General features: G+C 38.3%; 1 protein-coding gene and 1 long non-coding RNA gene across 6 annotated transcripts in view; one reads left to right on the forward strand and one right to left on the reverse strand.

Annotated features, from left to right (window-relative positions):
* Nucleotides 1-23,009, reverse strand: part of LOC127637527 (forkhead box protein P2-like) — a 128,297-nt gene that overhangs the window by 69,121 nt on the left and 36,167 nt on the right. For 2 of the 5 annotated variants that reach the window (XM_052118620.1, XM_052118619.1), the window contains exon 4: nt 5,931-6,108. The exons of 1 other annotated variant lie outside the window; for it this stretch is intronic. In XM_052118620.1, coding sequence (XP_051974580.1) covers nt 5,931-6,098 — 168 coding nt within the window. In that variant the 5' untranslated portion in view covers nt 6,099-6,108. Of the gene's footprint in view, nt 1-5,930; nt 6,109-14,078; nt 14,137-15,250; nt 15,370-23,009 lie in introns of those variants that run through there. 2 more of the 5 variants (XM_052118622.1, XM_052118623.1) reach the window with 2 other exon arrangements.
* On the forward strand, nt 14,806-17,723 carry LOC127637528 (uncharacterized). The gene is made up of 3 exons (XR_007969755.1): nt 14,806-14,986; nt 16,230-16,411; nt 17,209-17,723. It is a non-coding gene; the product is annotated as an uncharacterized LOC127637528 (long non-coding RNA).

Consider the following 23,009-nt stretch of genomic DNA (forward strand, 5'->3'; position numbering starts at 1 on the left):
TAATCAATCCCAGCACACTGTCTGACTAACACGCGACAGCTTTCAGATGCACACACGCTTATTTGAGTGAGTGCTCTGCTACTCCTTTTACACTGAAATGCACAATTAATCAAACTGAAATCATGATATGTCATAGTGTCATTTTTAAACCGCAAAAGGCAGCAATCTTAGTCTGCATTAAAGTTGCGTTATTTGAATATGTGAAGAAGACTGTTTGTACACTGGAAACTCCACAGATATTGAGAATCATTTGCATTGTATGAGATGACATAGCAGAGCACTAATCCACTGTGAAGCATGCGGCACTTGTAAACTATATTTATATAATTAAATCACAGCATTTGTGCTTTTATGATCTCACTGGGCATGTAGAGATCTGTTTGTCTGGAGAAGTTAAACTTCCATCTAAAACACACGTCAAAATAAAAGCACGAATAAAAGCTAGATGCCTGAAATTGAAGAAATAAATATATTTTACTACTGTATGATAAAATGTAATCCTCATTGTATTATTATTAATACATAATGAATAATGATAGTAATAATAATACAACAAGCAAGAGTTCTGCTGAACTGAAAAGTTTGTTTAAACTGCATTGGCATGTTGAAAAGTAATTCTTCTATGTTTTTACTTGGTAAAAGTTTTTAAAAGTTTTAAGAATTCATTTGATTAGACTAGATTAAACTGTAAAACATGCAATTCTGGAAAAATTAAAAAAGGAAAAAAGTATTTGGGGGAAAAAATAAAACAGATTTCAGTAGGGCCCTGCTTAGAAACAAACAAGTGTTCAATAGCACAATATCATATTAGCAAATTATTTCTGTGGTATCGAAACTGGTATTGACAACACTACCTCAAAGTAGTGTTTTGAAAATGCTCTCCATAATCGCATACTTCAGAAATGTATGATTTTAGGAAACTGAACGTTTTCAAATGAAAATGGATTAGTGGATGTGGCCGTTACCCCAGTACTACGATATATTGGGCAAAAACTATGGTTACATGGTAATATTTTGTAAGGGCAATACTTTTCAAGGTTCCCACACCTATTGACAAATGAATTTCATGATTACTAAATAAAAATAATTTTTTAGAAATTGCAATCACAAAGTGTGTGTGTGTGTGTGTGTGTTTGTGTGTGAGTGTGTTATTTACACACTGTAGTGGAGGAGTCTCAGGCCGGTGTGATAAAGCTAATGAGCTTCTTTGTGCTGGAGTGTAAATGAGACAGTCACCTCAGCTTTTGCTATCTGCACGCTAGCGACACCAGGGGTGATTACTGCTTTAAATTATGCTCAAGGGCAAACTGCTATTTGCATCAGAGGGGCTTTTATTTGCCTGATGAGGGGCGAAAGCCGTCATCATCCTGCCTGAAGATGTTGCACTCGCAGCTCCCGGTGGATGGTGGGGGAGACGGAAGCAAGACTCGCTGTTTGTGTGGCATCTCTGCATTACTTTGTTACTTCCCTTCCTGAATGACAGTCAATGGACCCCTTGAGACCCCCACCCTCCTCTGAATGCATACGAGTGTGTGTGTGTGTTAATGTGTTTGTGGGGTGATGATGTGTGTGTGTGTGTATGTGTTTGTGGGGTGATGATAGAGTCAGCCTCATTGAATATCAATTAACATGGTAGTTTTTGTTCTGTTACGTTCATGTTTATGGTATTTATCTGGATATTTGCCAGTTTTCTGTTTGGAAATGTGTTATGAAAATGAAGTAAAAAGGGTAAAAAAATATTTGAAATAAGTGTGCTAAACACACATATCACTGGCCATATTTTGATCATTTGTTTTCTCCAGACACCTCAACCCCTACCCAAGTGGCCTCCTTAACCATGATACTCCCTCCAATTTCATTTTCTCTTACACTCGAAAGAAGATGGGGGGAAATATGTCTGACATTGGCTGTCAGGCTTCTCATCTTAAATTCTCCTCAAGCTAAAATGTTGGGTTAATTGCTGTCATTTTTACATCGGGCCATGACTTAAACAGTTTCCAGTCTCGCTGTGAGTGGGGACAAAAAAAAATTTACAATGTCCTTTGCATCTGGACACATTGTTAGAAAATTCATATGCATGTTTCACAAATAAGCAAAGTGGAGCACAGAACTATATAGAAAGAATGTAGTTATTATAATTATAGAGAGTTCCTGCAAAATCAACTGGTATAGAACATGCGCCAAGTTCATGGGTTTGGTTGCCAGGGAAAATATACGCTGCTAAAACATACACCTTAAATGCACTTTAAGTTGTTTTGGATAAAAGTGCATGCCAAATGCATAAATGAAAAGGTATTCCAAGAGTCATTAGAAATATAGATGCTGTGACACTCCACAATGGTGTACATATTTAGTAAAGAAAGCATTTTAAATTCAGTTCTGATGAAGGTGGAATGAGTTGTGCATGGATTTGAGATGTCCCTCCTTGATGTCATATACAAGAGCTGAAGAAAGCTCTAAATGTGATGTTCCTCAAAACAGAGAACTTCCTCTTTAGAGCTTGAGTTGCACAACAACTCCATAAAACACACCACAGATTAATAAACCATAGCAATCATCTACAGGCCTCGCTACATCACATTATCTACAGATCAATGCAAACCTTGTGGGATACGCACACCATTATAAATATAACAAAATGAAAAGCTCTTTTAACAACAGCCTACAATCAATGAAGATCATGTTCTTAGCAACTGTTTTGTTCTTGTCATAAACATCAACAACTTAGAGCTTCTATGGCTAAAACTTTATGGTATCTAAAATGCTGTTAAAAAACCCCCCAAAAAAACAACTGTCTCTTAAAAACTACTTGCAGAAAAACAAACTAACATTTTGGGCTCAAATATAGAAGACCTGGATTTAATGTCCTAACAAATTAAGCAATGAAGGCAATGTGATTCTTTTCCACTAGTAAAACATTTTTAGTAATGCACACTATTGTCCTAAGTCTGGATGCCAAATGGTGCAAACCTATAGTTTATTAATAATTAAAAAAAAATTAATTGAACTCTTTAATTTCTTACACAGACACATGCACAGTAAAAATATAAAGAGATCTGTGTGGTTATTAGGCGGATATGTCGGAATTCTCTGACTGTGGCGTGTGTGAGAGAGAATTGTGCAGGAAGTGTGTGAAGTTAACAGCACCTGGCCTCTCTTTAAAAAGCCTCTCGAGGCCTGTTAGCTGGCCTACTCATTTCAATGTGTCTGTCTGCGCTCTCGCTCTCTCTCCCTTTCTGTAAGAGAAAAACTGTCACTCTCTACTCAGTCTCTATGGCACTTATCTCTCCTCTCTTCACTCATTCTGCTTACACTGCCTTTTTCTTTTACTGTTAGTGCAGACTATCTACAGACAGATAACTCAAAATGCTATTATGCAGCCATAAGGAAATAATATAAATTAATAATAAACATGAAAAAGTAGTAATAATAATATATATATTAAAAACAAATTGTTATAATACGCAATAACAATTATAAATACACACACACACACACACACACACACACATATATACATATACACATATACATACACATATATATATATATATTATAATATTATTATTGCTATATTATTATTTTGTGATTATTATTATTATTAATAATAATAATAATAATAATAATAATAATAATAATAAGTAATTAAAAACAATTATAATTTAATTATTAAATAATAAGTTAATAATTAAATGCATTTAATAAAAAAACAATTAAATAAAAATGTAATATTAATAATAATACTTGAATAAGTTAAACATAAATTGCATTATTAAACTTACAAATATAAATATTACAAATGGTTAAACTATGCAACAACAACATATATATATATATATATATATATATATATATATATATATATATATATATATATATTGCAGTACTATTTATAATATACAGTAATAATAGTATTAAGGTTATTGCAAAATTATTATTTTAACACTATTAATAATAATACATAATTATAATGAAAATTTAAAATAATAATACTTATATAAATTAAAAAGATTACTTTAATAAACATACAAATACAATACATTATTAAATAAATATATTGGAGATTTTAATGTAAACACTATTATAAAAATATATTAACATTTAGAAAATGTAAAATTTAATTACTTTTACAACAAATATAAAAAGCATAAATACAAACAAACTATTTACAAAAATGGCTCTGAAACAAAGAAGTATAAAAAACTAAGTATATCGTTAAGCACACAAAATCTCTCTCTCACACACCGTGTGTAGCATGGAGGTTAAAACACAAGTCAGTAATGAGAAAGCGGGGGGGTTGACCCCAATCAGACACGTGTGTGAGACAGAGAGAGAAAGAGACGGGCAGTGTGATGATGAATGGGGGAGAGGCCGTGAGATGGGGGTGCCGTTGTAATCACCAGCTGGAGAGGGTGGCTGAAGGGGTGGTGTGTACGACGGGGCCCACAAAGAGCCACGGGACACACTTCACTCTGTTACACTGATTCTGTCTAACCCACACGCCTACGGACTGCTTTCAGCTGCATTCACCAGGACTCGGGCACTCACACACATGCACAAATACACACAAACACACATATGTAGGCTATATTATATATATATATATATATATAGCCTACATACATATTACACACATATATACTGTAAATAATTAAAAGAGCTAATATATAACAGATGTAAACTTTCAGAACTTTTAATTTAGTAATAAAAAAACGAAACAAAAAAACCCTAAATATTAAAATACATTTTAGCTATGTGCTCTTGCTGTATGCAATCAGCTTTCATGTTAATACCAAACACTAATTAAAAACAATCAATATAGAAATTTGTTTTAATACTTAATGTTTTAACATGAAACTGACAAACTACAGCGCAACATAATAGATAAAATATTCAATTATTTTCAGTAACAATACAGGTAGTAATTTGACCATTTTTGGGAGTATTTTGAGTATTTAAAGCATTAAAAACAGGAGTACCATTAGATACTTAGTGTTAAAACTGATGTTTAAAGAACTGAAAATGCAAATAATGTCTAAGGAACCACAAATTCTGTTTCTACAGGCAATGACACCCTCATGAGTGAATAAGCGAATATATACTCCACATTGCCTGTAGACTGTCCCTGAGCTCTGCCTGACCTCTGATGCTGCTCTTTAGGGGAGCTGTCAAAGCAATCATTCACTGGACTGAGACACACACATACACACACATAATTTAAAAAGTTCTACTAAAACCAAACTTCCAACCAAGAGACATCCATCTGATATACCAGCACTTATACACTGAAATCAGCACAAATACTGATGCAAAGTTTAACACCAAACAACTGGAAAAAAACCTGCATTCATCACAAATCACTGGGTTAAGCTGGCAGAAAGGTTTTTGGAGTAAAATAGGTTGCCTGGGAGCCAAAACAGTAAAGGCAAGTGAGAAGGCCCTCTAGTGGCTACCAAAGGAACCAGCATCACTGTCAACACACACACACACACACACACACACACACACACACACACACACACACACACGCTCCGTACTTCACACACCTCGAAAACACACACACGCGGCCTCAGCAAGCATGTTTCTGGAACAGAATACCAGAATGCTTCTCCAAAACATGACAAACACCAAAAACATAGGCTATGTCTACACAAAAGCATCCCTGCAAACAACACAGGTCCTCCCAAAACAGCCAAAACTTAACCTTAAAAAGACATCACTACTAAAATAAGCACCAAAACACACATTTAAATGATAAAAAAATAGTCCAATTTCTGTCTAAATGTACACAACTGAAGAGTGTCAGTCAAATACCTACGTGAATCTGAGCCCTGCGAGAAAGCCAGCGACAGAGAGGGAGGGAGGGGGGGAGGGAGAGACAGAGAGCGCAGGAGATGACAACGGACGGGGGGGAGAGAGACGCAACTTACCTGCTGTTGTTGAAGATGCAGCAGCTCGACTGCGCTTACTTCATTGCTCGTCTCCCCACTTGATCTTCCATCTCTACTGCCAGCATCTAATTGGCTGCTTAGGCTGCTCATTCCATTTTGACTCATTGAACTGTTGCTTATTGTCTCATTGGCCGACTCCTGCATCATGACTTAATACCTAGAAGTGATTAAGAGGCACCGGTTAAGGCTCTTGTGAAAATCCCCTTTATTTGCCTCCTAAAAAAATAGGGGGGGGTTAAAGAAAAAGGAAAAACGGGAGAAAAAAAAAGAGCTTTCCATTATCAAGCCCTGCTCCCTTTGCAAATTAAAGCATTTAACGGAGGGAGGGGGTGGAATTATGCATTCACTGTGTAAATGAAGCAATACAAAGAGATGCACGTTTTACTTTGCGCTTTATTTTTCTTTCTGAATTTTCTAAAATTGCTTGATACATTTTCTAATGTTTTTTTTTTTTGTTGTCATTATATTGTTTTGCATATCAAACATCACACAGGTAAATATATCATACTTTGTTTACATTTTTTTATTTTTTTTGAAGAGTGACTTTAATACTGTGTGAATAACTGAATAACATATATAAAGAGATTCTGGGGGTGTACAGAGGTTTGTGTGAGACCTTTCCAGCTTTTTTTCTTTTGATTTTTGTGCTAACTCCTGTTCATCTTCAAACGCCTTAAAATATCGCCGTCTTGAGTGTGTCTGAGCACCGTGCTGCGTCTTGACTGAACTGAGTTGCTTAATGATGCACAGCTAATCATGCAAAATTAAAATTTGGTACAGGAGGTGAGGAGAGGGGGATTACAAATCACATGGGTCTGTTTTGTGATGAACTATATAATGGTCTTTCCTTTTTAACATAGCTAAATAAAATTTGCCTGCTAGCTGAGGAAGAAAAAAAAGCTTATCACACATAAGCTGTTCTCTTTCTCCTTTCCTTTATTTTAATCACATTTCAAATATTCATTATATTCGTACATTAGTGCGTCCACCGAGCACAATTAAAACCCAAATTCAAACCGAACAAAAATCATACACGTCAATTTTTACTCTTGCAAATAAATGAAAGATATTAATTTAATTTCCCTTGCATCTATTAGATATAAAAACAGCAGTGGCTGCACAAAAATCTTTCACGAATATCTCTAATGATTGTGCTAAAACAGCCTAAATTATGCATATTGACTCTTCTATGGAAATGCATGTTTTATTACTTTCCCTGCATAAATGCTCAGTACATTCAAAGGAGCCATAAGAATGCAATAAAGAAAAGAATCGGACCCACCAAATGCAATTCAAGGTGTGTTCTGCATAGCTAATATACACACACAAGACCTCTTAATTCACACTCCTCATCTCTTCTCTGTCATTCACATATTCATCGAAACACCCCTCCTTTTACTCTCAGAAAATTACGACTGGCTGTCTCATATTTCAGCGCATTAAATATAAACAATATTAATTACATTAATGGTGACTGCGCCCCATATAATATCCCTAATCTCTTGTAATGTTTAGAGGCGATTCATTTTCGAGCAACACTTTCATTTATTTCTGTGACAGCTCTGTCATCCTTCTTTCCACAGATTAAACCCATCAATTTTGTCACCTGCTACGCAAGGACAATTAGCAGCGATCTTTGAATGAGAGCGTACAGTAACTCGACAGCCGAGCCATGAAAAGGAACGGCACTAATCAAACGCGCTACACAACAAAGAAGAAGTCTTCTAATCCGTGCCTGCTTTTCAGATCAGCAAATCTCGGCTCGTGTCTCATGAAAAACACAGGACGCAAATAGAGTAGTGTTTTTAAGGATGGGCAAAAACGCTAAATGAACACCTAACCAGCACTCAGATTGGTCAAAAAGCATCTTAGGAACAAACAAACAAACTCGGCCACAAAAGTGCACAGAAGAGAAAGAGAGAGAGAGAGAGAGAGAGAGAGAGAGAGAAAGACTTGCACAGTGTGAGGGAAGACGAATCTCTCCTGAAGAAACACAAAGCTGCCACAGAGATTTGGCGACTAATAAGTATTCAAATTAGGCATAAATTTTACATGCCCCATGTTTAAAATATTCAGAGACGGGCCGCTTGATCGCATTTACCCGAATTTTATAAACAACATAATGGAGTGTTTTTTAAGGTCAACGAAGAAGTATAAAACTCCAAAAAGAGTTTAAGACAGTGTTTCTTTCTCCAAAATATACTCCAAACTCAAAACTACTAATTAAAATTACATTTAGGATCATTCAAACCACAATTTGTGCATTGGAAATTCAAATATGTTTGCTGTTCAGAATTAAACATTGACTCTAATAAGTATGTTTTATGTTAAGGAAGGAACAGCCCACATTTTTTAACAATGCAAAAAAAAAAGATTTTTTTTTCTCCCCAAATTTGAATTTGGTTTTGGGTTTAATGGCGTGGAATACTGATGCTGTCATTACGGAAACACACATTATTAACACTGCATCCCCTAAATCCACATGATCCACAACTGCCGTGTAGGTGTCTAACTGAACATAATACTCATGCAGATGTATGCAAAGTATATTCAGGGAGATCAGGTGGTGCTTTAACCTTAATGACAGCGGTGAGATAAATTAATTTGCCATCTGAAGGCAGCATCCAAATCTGCCAATTACAATGTCAATTAGAAACATCCTTGGTTTGCGATCGTTTCCACGCGATGGAGTGGACGGGAAGGGGGGTGTATGAGGCTGAATGACACAGAGTGAAGGAGAGAGAGTAGTACGTTACAGTACCGGCTGAGAGAGAGAGAGAGAGAGAAAGCAAGCCAGCACCCAACGTCTGTCATTGTTCGTGTCTATTGTAGGACCCTCTTTTCTTTTTCAGCAGATATGTTGACCCTTGGGGCCACCTGCCTATCAATGTATCAGACTGTCCTTTCCTAAAAACCCACAGGGTTGAGGGTCAGCTACACTAGAACAATATTTACAGACCCTGCAAGTCCCCTAGCTAGTATGTGAACACACTTCTCTGGCCCATTTGACGCCAGCAAAATTGGAAGAGTCCTAAAACATCTCTCCCATGTGACTCCGTGTCCATTTCAGAGCTTGTGGTCCGTTATTACCCATACCGTCTCAATAACTGTCATCGACATAATAGTATGGGTACAGTGTGATTTTACGGGTATTATCTAAAGGAAAAATCACAGCAGTATTCGCTGGTAAAGCTGTCAGATTTTTATTTAATAATATCTGTACTTGCAGCTCCTAAAAACCAAATCACACTGTGTCTGGAATAAAGATGCAGTATTTGGTGAGCTTAAAAGCATTTGACTGTTTTCTGGCTGTGTAGATGTGTGTTTTACTTTAAACACTTTAACAATAGCACACGATTTTTCTCTATCTGTGTAAATGTTTGCTCTCGAATCGTGGCTGTGCAAATCTGCATCAGGTGAAAAATCCCATTCAGGATCCTGACAACGCATTCAGGACTACTCCTGTGATTTTGGGTGGATGGGTTGGCAACGAAAGGTGTGGGGTGGGGCGGGAGGGTGAGCCACTTATGGCCCATATGTTTCTCATTTACACACACACACACACACACACACACACGCTTCTCATCACGGAGGAATAAAGTTACTCAAGCTTGTCTGCAGTCCCGATCTGATTTTACAACCACAAATTTTGCCTCATTATCAAATGCGGCACCCTCTTTACAGGAAAAGAGCTCAGATCTTCCATTTCTTGAAAGTCCTTCAAAGTCCTTCAAAGAGGAAAACAACTAATTTTGCACAGAAATAGTGGGACATGTTTTATACAAGTTGCTGAAAAGGGGCACTGGAGGCTGCCACTATGACATTACCACATTTTTACACAAAATCTCCAGGATGCACTTTATATTTTCCCTCCCAAGGAAGCCAGCAGTCCTCTCCCCTGATAGGACGTGAAAACAGCCCTGGAAAAAGAGCTTGATGATTATTTCAGTGAGGCATCAGAGAGAGAGAGACTCTGTGATCCAAGAAGACTAGTCATTATCAGTGCATTGCTCAGGTGCCAGGGATCCTAACATTGCAAGGAAGAGTGAAAAAAGACAGGGAAAAAATGCTAAAAATTACATTTCACAGTCTGCTAGCTTCACCCCGCTCTGATTCAGTTCAGATACATATACCATTTAAAATAATCACAAACTCTGTGCTCCACTGAAATTAATTCATCATTGCCATAAGTTACAATGCATGTAAAATAAAGCAGTGCAGCACCATTCAAATATTATACAATCAGGAATACTTAATAAATCAAAATGCCAGAATCGAACACTTTCAAAAATGGAAGCAAGGGCACAAAATGATGACGCAAAGTTCTATATAGGTTTAATTTCCTTATGTGCATCTTTACTACACATGTGCACTGAATAATTAGCAATATATGCAAATAGGATCATTAAAAATGCACACACACACACACACACACACACACACGTTGGTGTGCCTATCCTGGAGTACTCTCCATTGACATAATGATTTTTATACAGTACGAACTATAGATTCTATCCCCTAACCCAACCCCTAAACCTAACCCTTACAAAAACTTTCTGCATTTTTACATTTTCAATAAAAAAAACAGAAGAATTGTTTAGTATGTTTTTTTAAAGTGATTTGAATTATGGGCACACATAAACCACATTTATAGCATAATACCCTTGTAACTACCAGTTTGTAACCTAAAAAAAAATCCTCGTAAACCACTTAAACCTGCACACACACACACACACACACACACACACACACACACACACACACACACACACACACACACACACTTAAAGTTACACAACACACACCACAAGTCTTTTTAGGCTCCTAAGGGCCACTATACAGACGGTTAATGACTCCACTAAACCTGAATGTAATATTACAGGACCCTCTTTCAGATAGAGGGATTTCAAAGTGATTCACAATGGACGAGATTACAGAGAAAGAGTGAGCGAAATCATATTTATACTGCGAGTTCGAAAATGAAAAGGGAGGATGAATACATTGCTTTTCAGGATTAATAGTATGCAAAGTAACTGAATCAAGTGTTGTTATCTGTGGTAAAAATGAGAACACATTCAAGAAAAACCAGCCACCACATTTCAATTCATCGCTTCCGCTGACGATAAATAGACCATCTGCGATTCGATTCATTCAGCAAAGAATGTTCAGAACTTAATTCCGCACTATTTACATAAAAAGAAGGAGAAAAGGAGAGGCAGATAAAAGCAAGAATAGTCAGACAGAAAAAGCTGAAAGAATAAAAGTACATTTTATTTAAATCTGAATCTGAAGGGGGAAGAAAAATGCAATAAGTCTTTGAGACGTTATGAAGCACAATTCATTACTGTTAAACAACACTGCAAACAGTAAAGGTGGATGTAGTTCATTTCACTTCATTTTCAAGCACATGTGCAGCACTTCAAGTATGCATACTGCAGTATATAAGAATGCAGAGAGTAAGGGAACGTTTCAGGCTCTCTATCCCTCTCTTGAATATTTTCCATTTAATTCAAATTTTGCCCAGGAAGCACCTCCCTCTCGGACGAAAGAGCCTCCAAAAGTGGGTTACATGCAGACAGAAGTGCTATCTCATCAAGCAGTCCTCTCGTTTGCATTTTGGCTATTTCTTTAATTAACTCAGCCCACCTAATCACCAGTAATTTACCTATAAAAGTAGGAGGCCCCACTGTCTGCTCCAATCATCTTTGGCAAGAGGCAAGGTCTCGCTCTCTCAGTCTCATTCTCAAACCTCTATTTATACATCATCTTAGAATATTTACCTGATTCAGATGCATATTTCATATCAGCTCTGCATTGTTCCATCGCAATTATCCTTTGTGACACCAGCTGCTTTTTGCACTGGGAGGGAGGCAGTTGCATAGCTGCGTGGGGTGAGATTAAAAGCCAGGGGGTGGTGGGAGCAAGCATCCTTGTCCCTGCCCAGTGCGAAGAACAGCTTATGAGTTCTATAGGGGTGACCGGAGGGAGACGGCCCTGGTTGCCCGCCACACAGATGCAATGCCGTGGAGACATAGCTCATCGTGACGTTTCCACTTATTTGGGGCTGATTAGGGTCATTATGTGCCCCGGTCTGATTTATGTTGTCATTCTTTTGGGCCAGTCCTGCATCGATAGATCTTAATGAATTGGTAAATAAGGGTGAAGATTACACTTGACAACACCCCAACATTTCTCATTCATACCAGACAAGATTTATGTAACCAATTAGGGCAGTAACAGGCGAGATTGGAGGGGAGAAAAATTATATTTCCAGAGGAAAATTACCCAAGTCTAAAACCTAGACATAATAGATAATGGGCGGTTTTTAGAGAGACTTAGTCACAGAGCATTTGGGATGAAGGGTTCTCACAAGTGCATTTAAAGAGAGAAACTGCTCTTGTTGGACTTTCAAATAGATTTTTTCTTACATTTAAACCACACTTCTGCACAACTCAAGCACACACACACACACACACACACACACACACACACTAACAAATCAGCCGCCATCTACATGTCCAAACCAAACCAGGCCATGAAATCAATAGATAAAAATTGACCTCTCGCCAAAAAAGGAGTGCTTTGAGGTGCAAATAAGAAGTCGAGAAGGTAGATTTGCAAACTAGTACAATGCACTTGAAAAAAGAATAAAAAAATAAAATAAAATGCAAATCAATAGTTTCTCTACTTCGCTGTGTGATGCCTCGACTGAAGAAATTAATTTGCATTTTTTAATAGGTATTTCAATTATTTAATTTTCATCAGTGCACTGCAAGTAACTAGTCGACTTATTTTGCATTAAAATATCAGATAAAAAGGTTGATCATCAATAAGTGGAGACAGGCTAGGAAGACCCGAAGGGACGAGGAGAACAGAGGGAGAGGAAAACGAGAAGAGAAAGAGAGAGAGTGATGCTGGCGTCGTCTCAACCAGAATCCCCCTTCAAGCACATGCAAATAAGGCTGTGATGCTTAACTGCATCATTTATGGGGATAATAGCGGCATCATCATTACGGGACTCAAATTAAATTACATCACAATTAGCATAACAAAGTGATTGGTTAAACTTTCAAAACAAATACCCACCTCGGCTAATGAGCGGTGTTAATTGGCACAGGCACATTGTAAATAAAACATGTACATAACATGTGCTTTAGTTAAATACTTTTTTTTATATATATATATATATATATATATATAAAAAGGGTGTGAAAAAATTTGTCCAAAAAAAAAATACCCTAGACATGATAATGCCAAGGGGATTTGTAGAATGAAACACAAAATATGTAGCATTTAATTTTATTGCACTAAATAAGCTATTATACACGGACTCTGGAGAACAATGTAAATGATCCAAATCGTCCAATTCACCATATGCACTAATCATGCACCTCATTATGCACGTTGGCTTTAAATTATAAAGACCATGTCCACATTCCAGCACAAAGCCATAAAAAGTTAATAATATGCTCAATATAGCCCAATAGCGAGTCTTGCTCACCCTTATAAATATTTAAGTAAACAAATTATCTGCCCGCCCTTGATGGGGGTAATTAGCACTTGAGGACTAATCATTTTATTGACCCCACCTCCAAAATGGGACAGGCTCTGTAAAGTTTTAGATGACTGTCAAATAAAAAGAAAAAATACATATGTACAGCCAATTACTGTTTTACAATTGTTAGCTCATTAAATATGAAAATAGCTGCTTGATATATTTTTATTTAATTGACATGGTAAAAGTTTCAGCCTCCTGATTTTAATGATTTAATTTCCATTAGCACTTTGCAAACTCCACAACACAACAATCTTAAACGCAGAAGACACTTCAAATAAAACCATCTACAACGCAGTCAAACCACACTGTTCTCAGCACAAGAACACACACACACTCGCACACTTAACGACGTGCACACACACACACTCGCACCAAACCACATTCATTATCGTCATTGCCATTATCACCAGCAATTAACCCACAGATGAAAGCAGCCCACAAACCAAACTGGGGCACGCCGCGAGCCTTGAGCAATGACAGCCAAAATGAAAGAACCAGAGATACACACAGGGATGAATGGAGAGATGGAAAGAGGGATGGATGGATGACCGAAGAGGTGCCTTTATTACCTGTAGGTGAACAGCGTGGGACAGCTGGCTGGAGAGGGTGTTTCGCAGAGAGTTGGCGGCAGAGGCAGGCGTCACGGAAAGGAGCGTGCGTTTATCAGTGTCATCACTCCAACTGTGTTTATACAGACTCGCATCATAAACAAGCGCCTCTTTGGCCCCGTCCCTCACGCGTCGCTCATGCATACTTAAATCAGCAGTGCACCCATTAAAAAAAACGACCCCTATCTCCTGACAATAATTCCTTCATCTCCACTTGTCACCGAGCAATTACGACAGTGTGCAGACAGGGCCCAATAGGAGCTTTAGGAAGCTGAGCGACCAGTCAAGGAATAAGGGAGGTGAAAAAGTGCAAAAATGGAAATTTATCGTCCTGACCTGGAGACTATCCTGTATTTCGTGATGCACTGGAAATCTTTAGAGTCCTCTCTAATTTAACACATTAACATTTCTTTAAAATACAGGCAATCATTTAAAATTTCCAGCTATTATTGCTTCTTATTGTTTCTAGGCTTTCTGGTCAGCAAATGGTCTTCAAAAATTGTGTCCCTCTCCCTTGTCCTTTTAGTTTTTTCCTTTTTTTTTAAAGGAAGTCTTTCGTCTTTAGTGAGTGAGCTGGTGAAAGAAGGGAGAGAGTGTGTGTATGTGTGTGTGTGACTACACGCTCTGTGTGCCAGCGTCTGAGCTCTCTCCTCACAGCCTGAATGCGGAGCCGCGGCTCGGATTGTGCTCTGCCAGGCGCCTCTCGCAGCTCTCATTTGAGCGAGCAGCTGCGACAAACGCACACACACTTTCTCTCTCCCATTCTCCTTTCTCTCGCACGCTCCTGCGGACTCTCATGGAGGGAGATTTAATGCACATGCAACTAGCGCGAAGGACGTCCTGACTTCATAAAACTCTCCAGGAGAAAGGTACGTGTGCATGCTTTTTTATTCTCACATTGCATGCGTGTTTGAATGAGATTAACCAGGGACGGCTCGTTAGCAAGCAACCTCCCTAAAGACACATGTCTCCAAACAACAATTAGTGAGCGTGAGTGTCTAAAATGCAGAAAACAGCCTTTTTTTTATTATTATTACAAACACATCAACAACACTCAAACGTTTTATACACATCAACTTATGTACACATCAATAAATCTGCAACGCATGTATTGCAAAAAGAAAGTAACCTACCTTTTAAAGAATGACTGACAATCCTACTCCCTGAAGGTAGAGTCATTTGAAGATATTCTTAGAAGCGTTGAAGCATTAACTTGCATCAAAAATGAGGAATAAGGTGCCACTGGTAGGCAACAGCATCAGAGCAAGAAAAAAAAATAGAAGGTGGGGGGAGGTGGGGGGTTAGAAGGGGAAAAAATCTAGCTGACGTTCACTGTCAAAGCCATCATCAAAGAACTATTTACAGCAGTATTTACACGAACAACACAGAATGCCTATGCCCGATCACGTCCGAGGCTCGTGGCATTTTACAGCTATAATTAAAACAAATCAACCAGACCTCTGATTGTTTTGGCACCCAGGACTAATTGTACACAAAAATCAGTGGTTTGATTGTCAGTGTTGGGAGGGGGTGGTTGTGCTGGTGGTTTAGGGGTTGGCGGTTGGTGGTGTGTGTCCTCTTGTTTTCTTCATTTATTTCTTACGGGAGGTGGATTGAGTGGTAGTTTAGTGACTTGGGTGACAGTATGGTAGCGAATCATGCCAAAAAAGTAATGAATAAATAAGCCTCCTGAGTCCTTATTTGGGCAAGTTTGTTCCACTGTGCAGTATGACTGGTGAAACTCAAAAAAGTCCTTACGAAGGAAGTATTTGAGTTGTAGAACAGGGAAGGGGGCGAGAAAGAAAAAAAAAAAAAAAAAAAAGCAAATCAGAAAAGCTTTTCATAGCTTTTCCACATCTGATAAAACTTGGAAACCACTCCACATTTGCAAAATTGTCTTTACAGATGTTAATCAAGGTAGAATTAATGGCATACTCTTCCATTTACTAAACATAATTAAACCCACAGAGCACAGTTCTGCTCGCAATCTCTCGAAATGATGCTGACATATCTGTCATACTGTAAACAATTCACAAGGCATACAATGAGGAGCATTTTCAACTAATGGTGTTTGTCAATCTTTTTTTTTCTATTTTTTCTTTTCTCTTTTAGCCTTCTCTCGCCCTGCGTGCCACAGATGTTTTTCTAAGTTGCTCCCACAGACAGGAATCTACTCGCAAGACGAAAGCCACACTCTTCCCCAAGAGAGGAGTACAAAGGCCAGTCTGCACGTGGCAGATGCAAAACCAAGTCCATCTGCTACGGGCTTCCCTTCACCACATGGAGATTGAAAAGTGAGGCTCATTTGGTTGTGTTTGTGTAGACGGTGCTGGAACATAAGCAAGGAACCATCTGTTGGTAAACGAGGAGAACGAGAGTGTGTTAGACTGAGCACAAGAGACGAATATCAAATAGATGAATGAACTGAATTCACGAAGACTGACGTGAAAGCTTTCTGCTCAAGATTTATTCAAAATGACAACTAGACAATGCTGTATCAACACTCTTATAAAATCAATTACCCTACTTACAACTGTTGGAAGCTAAAATTATGCACACACAGCAAATACACCTCCTGGTTAGCAAGAACTTTCATGTTGTGCTCGATCCACCCAAGGCAGACAAGACAGACTTATTTAGTTAAAGATCTAGCCTCCAACGCATAGTAAGACCACTTGAACTCCCGCTTGGAGCGCTACACTGGCATGATACAACAGGCTACGAATAGCACATTATCTTCCAGCTCTACTGGAACACATTTCAACTGTATGATATCATTAGAAACTGCTGATCTCAAGCCAAGAACTGTAACACGCTGCTGTTGGCCTCCACCCCTTTAGACTGGGGCAAAGGCTCAGCAAGGAAGTCTAAAAGGTTGTGAAAAGGCCTCCAGGTCTCAGTATTACTGCAGGAATTGCAACTAAAGCATCATATTTACATTTCAACCAAAATGCTAAAGGCTACATCGCACCTTAACCTTCACTTCACAAGAAAAACACAGTGCTTGTTAGCTATACTTCATGCCTCATTTTTTATTTTTTGTTTTATCTCTCTCTCTCTCTCTCTCTCTCTCTCTTTCCTCATTTCACAGGACTTTGGATACCCAAGGTAAATGAGGACAAAAAATTCCAGCAATGGCTCTTAAATGTGTACAGAGGAAAGTGTCATGCTGCGGGAGCAGGGATGGGGACTTGTGTGGTGACAACGCTGGTGTAGCGACAATGCTGGTGTAGCAATCTCTCTCCAAGCAATGGCATAATTTCCAAGGCAACTCTCTAACTATTCATTTTCAATGAAAGCAGACACAGAATGCCCTACCCCGAGCCTACATAAGGTGTCAAGAGCCTGTCTATGAACTCAGCCTTAAAGGAACCATGTTGACAGTGGGCTGGTTCAAAGTAACACAATCACAACACTGAATACCCCAACTAAGCCCTGCTTTCTTCCACAATCTACAAATGCACCATCATTTATTCCCAGTCGAAAAATATGCAGATTAATCAATCAATCAATCAATCAATCAATCAATCTATCTATCTATCAAGCTACCAATAGTCTTATTTATTGTTAAAAAAACATTTTTTTTTTAATATTTTGTTGAGAATTTTGAGCCAATATTGTTAAAAAATTCTTTTTTCTTTTTCTTTTTTTCCAAGAGACGGATATGAAACATTTCTTTACAAGACAGATATGAATCATTTCTTTATTAGGGAAAACGTATTACAATTGCATAAAAGCAGTATAAAATAACTCATTTGCCATCATTAAGTATGAATATATCTGCATTATATTGGCTATTCTTCTCTCTGGTTATTGGTATCAGCCAGTGAAAAACCCATATTGGTCCCATATACAGCTTAAGCGAGCTAGTGTGCACTCAGTGAGAGTCTGATGTGTGTTTCAGGACATACAGAAATGCCGGCAGCATTAAAGCTGTTCTCTGGCTGGAGAGTTATCCAATCTAATTCATTTCTGCCTTTCCATTCTGCTGGAGATTAAGCCTGTGAAATCTACTCCACAATAGTAAACAGCCCTAATAAACTTTCAGGTGTGGATTCATCCAATGCACATATTTTTTTATGGTCCAAAAAGCATATTTAGGCAGCATTCAAGTAATCCACATGACTCCAGTCGATTAAGTAATGTCTTCTGAAGTTAATCTATACATTTGCATGAAAAACAAAATCACCATTTAAAATGTTATTAACTTTAAATCGGTGCCTCCACCAGCTCTCTGTAGATGTTTGAATTGACCGTCACATGAAGTATGTTCCTCTGTGGTAAATAGAATGGAACTTCTGAATTCTCGCATGAACGCGCCAACATGATGACGTCACGTGACAGCGGCGTGAGGCATTGAGTGCTTTCAGGAAGCGATTGTTTGAAGTTAATCAAGTTTTAATTAGCGATTCGTTTTTTACACCAACATATTGATTCACTTCAGAAGACATTACTAGATTGGCTGGAGTCGTGTGGATTACTTTGATGCTGACTAAGTGTGCTTTTTGGACCGTCAAAAATGGGTGTCCATTCACATGCATTGGATGATGCTAAAAACATGGGATACTTTCCTAAAGATCTTAAATCATGTTCTGATGAAGAAAGGTCATGTACATCTTGGATGGCCGGAGGGTGAGTAAATTATCAGCAAATTTTCATTTTACTCACCCTCATGATGTTTCAAACCCATTTTAATTCTTCTGTTGAACACAAACGGTTATGGACTGAAAGCCTCAGTCACCTTTCACTTTCTTTGTATGTAAAAAATATGTAGGGAAAGTAAATGGTGACTGAGGCTGTCAGCCCCTAATATTCTGCCTAACGTCTTATTTTCCACAGAAGAAAGTTATATGGGTTTGGAATAACATGAGGGTGAGTAAATGATGAGAGAATTTTCATGCTTGTGTGAACTATCCCTTTAAGCATCTTATTTTTTCCTACAAATTATAGTAAAAACACAGCTTTGTTTAGTTTCAAGCTCAGGGATGCAACAGATCTGTGATCCAATGGTGATCAGAGCGTTCTTAACCTTTCAAAACGTGAGAACATCTAAGTCCAATTATAAGTACGTGTCTTGATCTATCCATAAATGTTCCTTGCACCTGTGCATACACCAATTTGAGTGAAAAAAATACAAAGAAAAAAAAAACGAAGAAAAAGAAAGATTCATGGCAAACTCATAAGACCAGCCTCTCTTCATCTTAATGATGTTCTTAATCGCAGATCGATATGACCTGAAATGGACCATTAGAGCACAATGATTATATAAACATTATAATATACTGTACTTAAGCACCAAGGTATCTATGGCAACCTCCCTTTGCCTTGCATGGTAGAACCTTAATGAAGTCCTATTAAGTAGCCTATAATGATAGTGTCCAAATGTATTTGCATATATACTTCAGTAGACGAGGGTAGAGAGGGGGGAGGTGGGGGGTGCAGAGTAAAGCTCAACAATCACAACAGTGCAAGATAAGGTGCATGTTTAATCCATTACCCTGAAAATAACAAACCCAGAGCCTCAAAGAACTCGGGGACATATAGCACATAAAAAAAAGACACAATCTGCACTGGTAAATTAGCTACGTTCATTGGCACCTTCATTAAACGCTAATTAAGCTTTTTGCCCCCCAGTGGGGCCTGGGCCGAGAATCCTCTTGCATGTATGTGACTTCCATTTGAAACTCTGGCCGGATGCCCAACAGGACATCCCAGAGAGTGTGTTTGCTCGACTCAATATCAATAGGCACAGCAAGCGGCCGCAGGAAAGGGCCCGGCCTCCAGTTCCTATTGAAAATAAACCAGCGCACACTCACATAAGGGCCGAAACATCAACACATGCCACCAGGAGCCACATATATAACAATCTATGGTGTTTTCTCACTCTCTCTTTCTCATTTTCTCTCTGTTTAATGATACCTGCTCCACTCTAGCATCTGTAGCGAGGACTGAAGTATACATTTCAGTGGAGAAATGAAAGAGATTGAAATGACAGAAGTCAGACAGTTCAAGCTGACCGGCCACTTCAAACAGAGAGACCCGCAGAACGAGACAGACACTCCAGGTTAAATTGGCTCTTCTGTGTCTACCCTTAAAATGTGGGCTCCTTCAAAAGCACATCTGAATTAGATGAGTTGATGAAATCAAAGACTTGACTGTGTGGGTAAATTTATACAAGCAAGTGCAGCTCAGAGCAGTTTACCTGTTATGAGGCAGATTGGCGGCAGATGAAAGCAAACAGAATGGCAGCCGACTTCCTTTCTCACTCAAGAGATATTATCATACTGTAAAGGTTGCAATTTGTATTATAGTCACATTGTTCGGGAAACGCAGGTATTGGGTATTTGATGCATTCCGAGCTGCCAGACTTGTAATAAGATGAAAAGGCAATGTGACAAAACTCCACAATGACCACTCAACACAATTGTCAACATGACAAAAACAAAAAAAATTATCCTCCAAAAACAGTGATACGATTTTTTTTTAGACTCTTAAATGAATAAAAGATAAAAGACAGGAAAAACATTGCTGACAACAATGACAATAAAGAATACAAGATCTTAAAATTTTCTGTTTGCCTGTAAAAAAGTTGCCATGTTGTTGCCAAGATGTTTTGAGTGTTTTTTAGTGCTGGATTATTTTTTTTACCAGGCAAAAATCGCAACTATGATCGCTTAGAAAATTAATAACACACCTCTCCTCAATAAGCATCTCAAATTAAGGTATCATTCATGTCTGTACTAGTTACACATAAGCAATACCAATAGTGATGTGTGCCTTAGCAAGCACTTCTAATAAGAAATCTTGGCTAAGGTTTTTTTTTTCAGTAATTAAGTGCAGAGGGAAAGTTGGACATATCTAAGCTACTCTCACATTACAGTGAAAAACAGTCGTTCCATGAGCTACATCCATTCGGCAGTGTGATTCTATTCAATCAGACACCAATTACTAAAAAAGAGAAAATTAATTCAACAAAATGGCATCCCACCAAAGAATAATAAACTCTTTATAAGGATATTTCAAACTTAACCATTCTCCATGCCGCAGCTAATTTAAACCTAATTTTTACTAGCCACTAATTCAGTGGGGGTGGGGATAGGAATTACATCTGGAAATAATTCCCTAACTGGAAGCTCGCCAAATAAAAAAATAAAGACAGAGGGGTGGGGTTGGTTGGGGGAGGGGGATGTGGGGTTACTAGGGTCTCAAAATTACAGAATGTTTTTATAGTGCTCTCATCAGACACGACTCAGGTGTTGTTTGCGGGGAGAATCAGACACAAGGGACACTAAAGTTCCAAGGCGATAAAGGGACCCGGTCCCAGATGTTCAGACAGCTTTGAAAGAGGCTGAAGCCCTATTTGGTCTAGACTGTACTATCTCAACACTTATATTTAAAACATCTCAAGTTGGATCACACATCAGAACATCTGTGTCAACACATAACTTCAGACAGCTTAAAGATGCCAGAACATGTGAAGAACAACAATTCCCAACCCCAGTCAAGACCTGAATATTAAAGCAATAAGCCACAAGAGGCCATGCATTAAGAGGATTTCTCCACGAGTAACGAATGTTCTTAAGCAAGGCGCAAAGCGAAACCCTCCTACCCATGGTAAAATCACAGTAATGCACAGACTGGAATGGAGTGGCTTACTGATTTATAAAATTAATTATTATTATAGCTATCAAAGTAAACATGTTAATGCATGTGATTAATAAAAACATAAAGCATTAAATTTACCATTAATAAAGCATAAACTAGGCAGGGGTGGAGTGGGAAATCCTGCTCCTGGAGGGCCACTGTCCTGCAGAGATTAGCTCCAACCCCTTAATTTTTTCAAGTAATCCTGGAGACCTTGATTAGTTTGTTCAGGTTTTTTGATTAGGGTTGGAGCTAAAGTCTACAGGACATTGTCCCTCCAGGTGCAGTGTTCCCCACCCCTGAACTAGGGGAACCTTTGGGATGTGTCCGCCCGGAGTCATTACACTGATGCACACATCGCAAATACACACACAACAACTATGTCAGTGATCAAATGATGGGGAAAGGACCTCTTTTTTATGGGATCGGTAAAGGACCTCACGAGCTGGAACTCTAACTCAGGTTACCCGCGATGCATCAGCGACACATGTCATGAGCGCAGCCCGTTAAGCTAAGGCTCTGACAGGAAAGGACCTGTTAACGCTATTTGTTGTACAAGCCCAGATGGGACTTGTAACAGAAATCGAGTACCTTGCACAATTTAATTACCACAGAAGCACGTATAGTCTTAAATATCTTGAAAATGCAGAACAAGACGTTGTTTGCAAGCGCTTTTCATCTGGAGTTTAAAGTGGCACTTGATGCTGGCATTGACGCCCAGACACGAATAATGAATGCTGCTTCACGATTGCTGTAGCAAAGCAGATAGCTTAGTCTGCCAGATGATTAAGATTGTGGAGGATGACAGTTTAAGAAATTGAATGTGCAATGCAATGTGCAATCTATGTGGGAACTAGTTCTTTCAATTAGTCAACCTCCCACATAGACTTTGTGAAACGTTTAATGTTACATCAATTGGTGCTATTTTAGTGCATTTCTATCTTTCTACTGTGAAGGAAATTGTGCATTTAAAAGAAGTATATATAGTATACATAGAGAATATATCAAATTTCAACAATTTAAATATCTGCGATTAATCGTGATTAAAAACTGTAACCGATTGACAGGACTTATAATTAATAAATATTGTACAAAAGGATTCTTTTGTAAAGTAACAAAATAACCATAACCCCAAACCTATCCGTCAGTGGAGTAAAAATGTAATCTTAGATGGCAAATGCAACCTCCAAATCGTGCTCATCACTGATTACGTGAACACAACGTCTCCATAGAAAGTAGTGCCACAGG

The sequence above is a fragment of the Xyrauchen texanus genome, chromosome 45 (assembly GCF_025860055.1).
Source record: "Xyrauchen texanus isolate HMW12.3.18 chromosome 45, RBS_HiC_50CHRs, whole genome shotgun sequence".
NCBI lineage: Eukaryota > Metazoa > Chordata > Actinopteri > Cypriniformes > Catostomidae > Xyrauchen > Xyrauchen texanus.